The sequence below is a fragment of the Pseudopodoces humilis genome, chromosome 6 (assembly GCF_049639895.1).
Source record: "Pseudopodoces humilis isolate 2021_Gansu_Grassland_sample_001 chromosome 6, ASM4963989v1, whole genome shotgun sequence".
In the NCBI taxonomy this organism is placed as follows: Eukaryota; Metazoa; Chordata; class Aves; order Passeriformes; family Paridae; genus Pseudopodoces; species Pseudopodoces humilis.
This window is the reverse complement of record NC_142205.1, coordinates 13,043,440-13,054,931: the sequence shown is the minus strand read 5'-3', so window position 1 is coordinate 13,054,931 and position 11,492 is coordinate 13,043,440. Positions and strand designations below refer to the sequence as shown.

The 11,492-nt window shown below is 44.6% G+C and overlaps 1 protein-coding gene across 1 annotated transcript; it reads right to left on the bottom strand.

Annotated features, from left to right (window-relative positions):
* Nucleotides 1–6,346: 6,346 nt before the first annotated feature.
* On the bottom strand, nucleotides 6,347–8,294 carry DRD5 (dopamine receptor D5). The gene has a single exon (XM_005518045.2). The coding sequence runs from the start codon at nucleotides 8,292–8,294 to the stop codon at nucleotides 6,837–6,839; it is 1,458 nt and encodes a 485-aa protein (XP_005518102.1). The 3' UTR covers nucleotides 6,347–6,836.
* Between the last annotated feature and the right edge of the window lie 3,198 nt (nucleotides 8,295–11,492).

Below are 11,492 nucleotides of genomic sequence, written 5' to 3'. Positions count from 1 at the left end.
ATATTTTTTAGATAAAACTCCATTACCTCTGTGTCTCATACTGATCCATTCTCACCTTGTATTCACAAGCAAAATCCCCAAGAGCTTTTAAAAAAATCCATTTACTCTTGTCCTCTAAATTATAGTTTTGGCAAATAATCTTGTGTTGAGAAAGGAAACGCTGCTTGGGAAAAAAACACAACTAGCAACAACAACAAAAACAGCAAGACCTCTAAGATTCCCTTTGGGCAGAGAAACAACGTAATTTAAGTGTAGCTTGAGGTAGTTCCAGATCTGGTGACAATAAGGTACCTGAGCAGCAAGCCCCATTGCCAGGAGCTTGTGCTCACCAAAGGAGACTAATTATATCAAGTCAACAGAGAAAGCAAAAGGTCAAGGCCAAAGGCTAGAAACTTTGATTTTGAATCTTACTGAAAACCTTTCAGATTGGAAAAATGAGGTCACAGGGTAAAAGCAAGCTGAACTTCCTGGTTAATATTGATTCATGGGACATTTTCAAAACTGCATCAGGTGAGCTGCAGACCAGGCTTCTCCAATTCCTCAGAAGCAACCAAGCTCAGGCTGTGGTCAAGGCTCATCTCTACTATGTGACTACCAGGGGCTCTGGAAGAACGATATGAAATCTAGAATTAGATTTCTTCAGCTCCATATTGGGCCCCTAAACTATGACCTACATGCAGCTCAGACAGAAAGCCCTGAGCAGTTCTCGTAGCCACATCCGTTCAAGCCACAGCCAGGCACCAGCTATGCCGGAGAGGCCACGTCAAGCAGGTCTCATTTGAAACCACTTTATTCAGAGCATAACCTCAGAAAAGAAAATGTGGTTTCTCTTTCATCTAGCAACCTAAAACATCTGTTGTTTAAGAAGTTCAGATTTCCTGTGCGTCACATGGAGATTTTGAGCACCCATCCTGGGAGCAAGGGGTCTACCAAGGAGCAGGGATTGTGGAGGAGGGTGAGGTTCCTGTGTGTCAGGAATGGCTCCCTGCCCTGCAGTCCCCTGCACTGGCTGGCTGGCACCAGACTGATTTCATGCACACTGAACTCATCTGCACATGCTTTTGCCATTTCTTTCCTTGTTTTCAGACCTCCCTTCTACCATGAATCAGTAGATTAATAGTAGAAGATTCTGAGTTTTCCAGCTGCTTCTGGTAGCAATGAGGGCACAGTTCTCAATATAAACAAGTATTTGCTCTTAAGTGCAGGGAATAATTCACAGGAAGAATTTTTTTTCACAGACTGGAATTTTTAATTTGTTATGATTACTTCGTAGTATTTTATAAATCTCATAAATGTGACTGTGATGGCTATGATATAAAGATTAAGTCCATAAAAGTATTTATCCTCCTTAAATAACTGCCTACTATAAATATTATTGAATGTTATCTCCATTTACAACTAAGAATGGATTTCAACATATAACAATATAAAATCATCTTGTAAATTTTCCATTAAACTAAACTATCCCGGGAGAGACAGCAGGTTCTCAGAAAGAAAACAATCCATTATCTGTTTCTGATGATATTATTTATATTTCCACTCTTGACACACCTAATACTATTACTCTTCACTACCATCAACTGCAACAATACCATTGCAAAAATAAACAAAAGGCTAAAGAAACAGACAAATCTTCAATGCCCCATTAACAGGAATATCCTCATTTATAGGGGTTTTTTTTTGTGCATGTCATTATTTTTAAACCATAAGTATACCCTTATCTTTAAAAGAATTTAAACTTGGATAGTAGAATTCTGTCAATAAATACATAGTGCATTATATAACTGACAAGGCACTCAAAATGCAATAGTTGCTGCTGATCTATGATCAGAGTGGAGATTGTCTGTGTGGACTCCATGAAGTTTCTGAGAAGTTTGAAAAGTCTTCCAAAGTTTGAAAACAAACAGACATCTGAATAAAAAAAATAAAATATTTCTGCATTGCAGCAGGTGTTTTGTCCAGCATGCCATGGCTTCATTCACTATCAGAAAATACTAGTGGCAATATTCATAAGAAACAAGGAGAAATAATTTCATTACTCTGTGACCTAAGCACACATTCATCCCTGAGGTCTTCTGCTGAATTAAATAGACACTGGATATTTTTAAAGATCTTATGAATTCAATTAAACAGTAGTAAAGATGGCCTCAGAGGAAAGAAAAAAATCTGTGTAATTATTAACACAGACATTGGTGTGTACCCTGCTTTCTGTGTGACAGTGACAAAAATGGCCTCCTTATTAAGAGTGGCAATTTTGGTACATAGAAACAGCTGAGGAACTTGTGACCTCTCAAACCTCTGGTCTGATGCATGTTCTGAACACTGCCTCCAGTCCTGTCAGTCTTGAATGCTGAGTTGACACATGATTGACTCCTAAATGGTGTAAGATTGCACTTAGTGACATTGCTACAACAAGGCTTCCTAATTTTAAAGCCTTTTTGTTACACGTTACAAAAATGCAGAAATTCTCTGTAGGGAGCCTCCCTGCAGACACACATCTGATGTGGCTGGCAAAAGTAAAAAAACACAATGAAAGCAAAGCTATAAAGCACCGGACTTACCAAAAATTGCTGCAGTAATTTTCTCCCTTTGGAAAGTGTTTTGTGTTCACCTCTCAGAGAGACACCTACATTTCTTCAGCTTGTGGGGAAAAGAAACAAACACTATACAAGCCAACATCCATTGTTAAAGTCACAGCTTTCAAGAGCTCTTTGAGGGTTTGAAGAGTGAAAGAGTTTATATGGTGTTTGCAGATTTTACATAAAACACAGTAATTTCATGTTCTCCATGTCCCAGCTTCTTAAAAATTAAGATACATTCCCACGTTCTGTTCTTCCAATGAAGACTTAAAATGACTTGTCTGTAATTACACACAAAGATACACATAAAGCCTACAAATACTCTGACCCTCCTTAGGTATGGTGCTATCCAGGACTAACAGATTCAGCTGGCTATGAGGTAATTTAAAAGTGAAACAAATTGTAAGGTAAGATTTCAAAAAATAATACAAACCAGAAACAGAAAACAATCTGGGACCTTGAAGATCAGCCACCACTCAGGACTAGATTAAGTTAAAGTCAAATTGTTATCAGAAATTCAAATCATTTAGGTAGGAAAAAAAAAATTCAGATGAAAGGCACAGAACCATAGGCATAGACAAATTCCAGAGAAACACCACAAGGATATGAGGATTATAAAAACCCACTTGCACTTCCAGTGAACTCCACTCTATATATAAGCAGATGCATTAGTCCTTAAGAGGGAAACCATTAAAAAAGTAGGGCAGCAGTTTCATCTCAGAGAAACAAGTTGGAACAATCCTTTTGGGGATGTTTTCATTAAAACAGGCTTCCCCTTTTTATAGTTCAAGGCAAGACATACATTTCTTTTAAAAGTTTATCTTACTAATTCTGAATACTCTAGCTTTGTCAGTGGCAAGTAATTAAGACATTAAAATGCAGCAAATTGTCCCTATGAGTTAAGAAAATATTTTCTTTCAGATCCATAAGGTCAAGCTCTGCTTCCAGCAAAAAAAGTACCTTCTGTCTGTCTTTTGAAGCAGAAATGTTCCCTTTCTGATGCTCCTAGGCTTTGAAAAATGAAGCCCCCTGACAGACACATATTTTAAGATGAGAGATTACATCACAGAGCCACCACTTACCAAATGAAGTCATGAAATGAAAATTACTAATGGAAAGTGGCAATTTGGCCAGTTTTTCGTACTGCCCTAATCATGCTCACAAAAGCTAGGGGCTGGCAAAAAAACACCTGTCGCTAGTGGACACGAAATAGAAGTGTGGATTCAAATCACAGCAGCAGAGGTTTCACCCCAAGAAGGCAGAAGCCTTTATTTTGGGGTTTTCAGCCCCTTTTATAAGGTGTTCTGATACAGGTTTAACATGATTGGTAAAGGGAACAACACCTCTCTGGTCCCATTGGTGGAACAAGAGAAAACACTCAGGACATCTGTACAACATTTTTTTGAGAACCAAAAACCTATTTACAAAAAGCAGTCCTTGAGAGAAACACGTTCTCAGGAAACTTTCCTTTGGGAACAGATCAGCCACTGACAGGCTGAAAACTCTCTCAGGCTCAGAAAATCATACCCACAAATGCCTTCCTTCAGATCTAAGATAAAGACTGTTTCTAATATTCTGCACAAAGCTGTTACATAAACCCACCAATGGAGAGGTCTTCTTGCATCCCAGAGCCAGCTCACCCACTCATTCCAGAAATCCAGGCAGGTAAAGCCTCCACAAGGAGGACAGTGGTCAAGGTGATCATCTTGCATACACCTTCCCCTGTGGCACACCTGCAGGGAGCTGCGTCCGAGGCAGCTGTCACACCCCTGCACAGGGTCACTGTGAAGCTGAAAGGACACATGGGCAGGTGGGGGACACCCTCTGCTCTGCTGCTCTGTCCCTGGAGCAGGGGAACCACGCAGCACCAGGCTGCACAGCCTGCTGGCACCCAGGTGCTCAGGGAGAGATCATGATTTCCCTTCCCCATTTCCTCAGGGTGCTTCTGATTTAACGTGGAAAAAACTGGATAAAATACAGGCATTGCCCTGGGAGCTGGAATCAGCACCAGGCTCCTGCACCTCTTGCATCTGGATATCGTTGGTTTTTTGTGCAAATTCAGCTGAAAATGATGTACTAGTCTCAACATTTGAGTAGTAACTGGAAAACACAAAAAATCTAAATTCAGGTTGGGATAATTCATTTCTGCACCACCAGAAGCAGTTTCCTTCATTTTGATTTGGGAAAATTATTTTATTCTGCACAAGTTTATCTAAGCAGCAGGGCTAGAATTGTGGTTAACTGTAATATATAATTGTTTTAGCATAGCAACAGTAACATATGTTACTTGATGTCAAGCCAATAGTCGATTTAACCTGGTAATGGGCATGAGATTTGTTTTTCAAGCTTCCCTAAGTCACAGTCACAATACCCTTCCCTAAGGACAGCTGTAAAGGGATATTACACTGTGATTTCATATCAACAGCAAAGAAAATGTTCAGGTAGATGTCAATCTTCAGTGACAAGCAATTGAAAAGGTAATCTAAGTGATATAACTAATTAATATCAAAGAGTAAATACATAAAACATTGCTTGCAGACCAGATTGCAGCAGAGGCCACCACAAAGGGATTTCAATCACATGCCTCCTGTGCTTCTCCCACCCCAGGTAGTAGAAGATAACCCCCAAACCAGTATTGAGGGTTTGATTTCCAAGCAGGCTCAATACTAAGCCCATAACATTGATAAATTCCAGCATCTGGTTAAATTTCCCCTGAACCATGCAGATCCCACTTTTCCTCCATATATCTTACAGGGGCCTTCAGCTCCCAGTTAAGCAGGATGGGGAGGCCCCAACGGGTCAGGGCCATTAGGAGGGAGGGCTGCAGAATCCACACCTTTAATTCAAGGTAAATCTGCTCAGCTCATGGCACAGGTATTTCTAAAGGGTAAATTAATTCAAGTGTTGTGAGCCAAAACTTGAAATAAATATTGATATTGCTTTTACAGTCTTTTATCATTTGATTTGGAAATAGCATCACTTTTGATTTCTGAGCTGAAAGCTTTTCTAATATTCTAAACTGTTTCTAATATTCCATTTGATGCAAACAATTCAACAGAAACAGAATCAAAAATACTCTTCAGTTTTAAAGATAGTCAAAGTACCTACAGCACCTTTAAATTCCAGTTAATAAGTAACTAAAAAAATACATTAACAGAATTCTTTTCTTCTCTCAGTGTGAATGAGTCCTCTAGCATCTACGCTGGGAAATGATGATTATTAATACTACTCTGAAACATAGTTACTGTTTTTAGACACACCCAGCTCCTAATTCTATCACCAAACTCTTTACATTAATAGCATTTTTAAAAAGTTCAAGTGCAGAATTAAATTAAATGGAAAGTTTTAATAGCTTATACATATGTATACTTGATATTCTTGGCTGCAGAAAGGGATAGCATTACAATATTAAATAAAAACAGGTATAAATCTAGCTCTAAGAGCCATATAAACAAGTTCATCTAAGCCAAGAATTCCTTTGAGCCTCACTTTTATTCAAAAACTGTATTTTCTATACAGACTATTTGTTTTTGAATAAGAGGGTTAAGCTGTTAGTCATTCTAACTATTCATATAGAAATGTTAGTTGCAATACTTGTTGTAAACCTTTCAAGGTGACAAATGAAAGATAATAAATCCTTGATCAGTATAACTTTTATTTATTCATCCAGGAACAGAGGATATCATAGGCAACAACGCCGCCTAGGAGAACAAGGATTTCACATAAACTGTTTTGGCAGAAACACGCATTTAAATAATCATCCAAATCACCACTCACTATCTCTATCTTAAAAAATAAATAAATAAAATCAGAACTAAACAAACAAGAAAATTGAGAAAAAGAAACATAAAATCTGAACAAACAAACAGCCCAGAATTATTTTTTTTTATTTAATGTCTATGCCAGCCACATCTCTCCCTGATTTTAGAAGTCATAATACTTAGCAGTGACAATGGCACCTTTCATTCGCAAACACCTTATAAACATAAACTGACTGCAATTAGACCACAAAATACCTCACCACAGCTAATCAACACGACTGCCTGGTCTGCCCTCAGCCTGGGGGAGTGCTGATTTCAGTTTTTGCTGCCAGCCCCCTGTATGACAGTGTCTACATCCTGCAAAGTACTACCCACAGAAGTGAATTTAGCATAAACTGACTGACCAAACTACAGCACATCATCAAGCAGGTTTCTCCACTCAGTGCTAATATTTGCTTTTATAATCCAAGAATAACTGACCAAACCAGGGCGCAATTTAATGTAAACCATTTGGAGTGAAAGGTGTTATCTTGCCTAGCGAAATCTCCCCCTCACAGTCCAGCTCACAGGCAGAGTCAGTGGCAACCTCGTGGTCAGGGGAGATCTGGGACATCCTATCAAAAGGGTCCTCGCGATTTTCCTCACAGTCAACCACATTTGGGATCATGTTAACATAAGCAGTCACTATCTCCTTATGGTAAAGGGTGTCCTGGTTGTAAGAGATAAGCTCATTGCTTATATTAACAGTCTCCACTGCAGTACCAGAGCAAAACTGACCGCATCCCAGGAGGTTGGAGAAAACCTTTCTAAAGTCAGCATTGAAGGCATAGATGATGGGGTTAAGAGAAGAGTTAGCCCAACCAAACCAGACAAAGATATTAAAGGTGGTCTCACTGACGCAGGGGAGGCCAGCGTGAGGGTCACTGGGTGGGCTCTCGCAGAAGGGAACCATGCAGTTCAGGATGAAGAATGGCAACCAGCAACAGACAAAGACACCCATGATGACAGACAGCGTCTTTAACACCTTGGTTTCTTTCCTGATGGAGGACTTGAGGCTGGTGTGATGGTGGCAGTCAATGTGGCTGCTCCGGCAGCTCTGTGCATGCTCAGCTGCCCTCTCCAAGGAAGAGATACGACGAATCTGCACCTGGGCAATGCGGTAGATTCGAGTGTAGGTAACTATCATGATAGCCACCGGGATATAAAAACTGATCAAGGAGGAGGAAATAGCATAAGTCCTGTTGAGGCTAGAGTCACAGCTCTCCGATGGTCCAGTGAGTGTATCGTTGTTGCCAGAGGTCCCATCAGAGGGTCTCACTGCTGTTAATGCCACCCAAGTGGTACTCATATCTTCTGCCCAGGTGGTGACTGCACCTGCTGCTGCCCAGGCAGTGCCAAATCCATCTCCAATATCATCAGCAGCAACAACATCTCCACCTTTGTGCCAGTTGAGCTGGACGGGGATGAAGGAGATGAGCACAGAAAGTGCCCATGCCACGCTGATCATCACCAGAGCCAGCCGCTGGGTCATCTTCCTCTCGTAGCGGAAAGGGCTAGAGATCGCCCAGTACCTGTCCACACTGATCACGCACAGGTTGAGGATGGAGGCCGTGGAACACATTATATCAAAGGCCACCCATACGTTGCAGAAAGCCCCAAAGGGCCAGTACCCAGCTACCTCTGCCACCGCCTTCCAGGGCATGACCAGCAGGGCCACCAGTAGGTCCGAGACAGCCAGGGACACGATGAAGATGTTGGTAACCTTGCTCCGCAGGTGCCGGTAGCGGACGATGGCCGCGCACACGAGCACGTTCCCAAAGAGCGTCCAGAGGATGAGCAGAGCCAGCAGGCTGCCCGCCGCCACCTGCGCCGCGCCGGGAGCGCCCGCCGGCCCCCGTGCCTCGCTGGGGTGCTCCGTCGCCGGGGGCAGTGGGCTCCGGCCGCCCCGCAGCATCGCTGGCGGCTCCCGCCGGCGGCGGGGCGGCTCCGGCCGGGATGCGCCGAGCAGCCAGCGCCGCCCCCCCGCCCGGCCCCATGGGCCCGCTGCCCCCCCGCCCCGCCGCCACCCCCGCCGGACGGCCCCGCTCGGCCGCTCAGCGCGTCCCCGGCTACGGGCTCCGCGCCTCGCCGCTACCGTCGCGCCAGCCCTGCCGGGGTCCCTCTCCCGCGCTCCGGGGGCCCCGCCTGGGGTCCCCGCCCCGCGGCTCCGTGCAAGTACCTCTGCTCGGGATCCCCGCCCCACGGCTCAGTGCGGATCCCCCCGCTCGAGGTCTCCGCCCTGCGGCTCCTTCCAGGGGTTCCCGCTCCGCGGTTCGGTGTGTCCCCCCTGCTCGGGGCTCTGTCCCGCACCCCGCCTTGGGTACCCGCCTCGAGTCCTTTCGCTTGCGCTCCGCAGCTCAGCGCTCTCCTCTCTTCCTCAGGCTCCCTCTCCGCGGCTCAGCGCGGACCCTGCCCGTGGCACTCGCTCCGCGCCCGCTTCTTCTGGGCTCGCCCTGCGGTCCCGCACTCCCGGTGGCTCCCGCCCGGGCTGGCAGCTCCTCTCGCCCAGTGCCCGCCCGGGCTCCCAGTGTGGCAGAGCCTCGCTCCTACCCGTGCTGCCCGCCCGCTCCCCGCTGCCCGGGCCGGCCCGCCCGCCCCCGCCGCCCTGTGAGCATGCTCCGCCGCCAGGGACGCCCCGTCCGGGCCGCTGGGCACCGCGGCTGGCAAGGGACGGGACGGGACGGGAAGGAAAGGACAGGAAAGGTGTAGCGGGGGAAGGCTCCCTGCCCGCTCCTTCCCTCCCTCCGAAACCGAGTCACCCTCGCAATTCCTCGGTGCCGTCCCCGGCTCAGTGAGGCCGCTCGGCGCAGCACGAGAGAAGAGCGCGGTCCCACGGCAGGGAGGGGGGAAATGACCCCCAGCATCCCCGGGGGAAGAGGGGCTGTCCGGGACGGGTACGGACACAGCTCGGCCGGCCTCTCGCTGGGAGCGAACGGGGCTGAAAGGTGCGGTGCGGGGAGCGGGACGGGCTGGGTGTCTTCCACTGGGATTGGAAATAGGTGCCTCCGTACTTGTTCCAATGGCTTCTACCGGATGGCTGAGATATATTACAGACAGAAAGCCCGGCAACTGAAAATCCGATTCTCTCTCCAGCTGTATGGGATGAATCATCCCTCTCGGTAGGGCTTCAGTACTACGAGAAACAGACTATGACTGTGAGCATTACAGGTGTTAATACTCTTGGACTCACCGTGTGCTAATGTCATGCTTGAATTTCTTCAGAGAACATATCTTAGTTATTTCTATTCAAAATATAATCGATTTAGTTCCTCTAAAACTTAACTTCTTTTTAAAACCGTTGCCAGAGATCAAACCCAATTTTGATTCAGCAGCCTGTTTTGGCACTGAAAGGGGCTGAAGAACTGATGCTCTCCAGGGGCCTTCCAGCTGCTTCTCCAGGCAGGATGGGAAGGACAAGAATCACTGTACCTTGCTGGATCCGCAGTGACGTGAAGGAAGATTAAGTGCTAGAGCTACTAAATACAGAGGGAAAAGAAAAAAAAATAAATTCTGAAACCTTTTAGGTAATTTTATAAAATTGTCACAAGAAAACTTCACTTTAGCTCTCACTTAAGAAACTGGCACTACTTTTCCACATTTAAGCAGAGTTATATTTAATATTGGAGGAAGAATTTAGCTTTTGTCACCACTGAATTCTAAACAGTGTGACTAAAGCTCTGATGCTGAGGCAACGTGTCTCTTGCACAAACTCTGCTTTCCTAAGCAATGCCTCCTACAATTTCTCTAAACGAAGAAGCAGATTGCACAAGTATTTGTGCACGTGTCTGTTGAAGCTGCTAGTCATGGGGATATTTTGTAATGTAGTTAATGGGGATGCTTTATGTCAAAAAGCAATGATCTGATTTGCTTGTTTAGCTTATATTCATTGCTTCAGCAATGTAGAGGCGTGTGCATATGCTCATGATGTGGTATCTGTATGTATGTGTGTATTCACACGTGTGCTGCCAGTACACACGAGCTACTTAAACACACACACGAGCAGGTATCTGTCTCAATAACAAAAGTAGCCCAATAAAACATAGCCTGCTCACAGCTCAGCAGCCCCTTGCCCACACTGGTAGTTTGGTACAAATTAGAAGTGCAGGTGTGTGTTATCTCCTGCCAGTTCTGCTGGATGTGCTGGAGTCAGGCACAGAGGAGGTGCAAGCAGATGGGAAACATGCCTTAACCCATTGAAACAAAAATTGTAAGAGCTCATTTGTCAGATGTCTAAAGAATGAAGTTTTTCTATGCTTTGTTCTTTACTGTCTGCAATAGGTGGACCCAAAGTGGAGGACTTTCCAAAGTATCCCATTTATTGGCCAAGAATTGCATTTGGCATTATGAATCCTGTAACTTAGAATTTAGAGGATATAATATCCTTTCCCACCTTTTTAATATTTAGCAATCATTCTTGGTTTCCAGCTGGTGTGAACTGATGTTGTTCACCAAAGCTCCCTGTGGATAAAAGTCCAGCATTGAGCCAGGGGAAGATTTATCACCCAAAGGTGCACCTGTCAATGGGTGCATCAGTGACACAGTCTCCAATGCTGATCCAACATTTCATGCATGCATGTTCAAAACTTTCTTTCAAAGCAAAGGAATGCATTAGGAGATCAGGAATATTTTCAGTGGTAGTAGAAAGAAATACTAGTTTGTGATGGGATGGCATGTGAGACTAAAACCCCCATGCTGACACTCAGTGAGTTGGGAAGAAGTGGAGCAGGAAGGAGCAACAGGACAACTGCTTTGTGCTTTTACCAGATCATTCAAAATGGCATCAGGTCAGGGAAACAATCATTTAATGGGGACATTTGTGGTTTGTTATAACATTCCATCCGCTGCCATCAAATTTTTTTGAGCCTGAGATAAAAACCTTTCACATTTATAGGTTATTAGCATCCTTTTTTAACTTTCTGTAGGCAGTTTGCATATAAATCTCATTTTAAGAATAGTCCATTAAACCCACAGCTGTCACTTGCTGAGAGATTTGGGGTGGGGTTTTTTCATCCTGAAATCATCTTTGTAATGTCTTTTGTGCTTTTCCTTCAGAGCTTTGCCTCACTTTTCTTCTTTTTATTCACCTGTTAAAATTGCAGTTCTCTCTCACAGC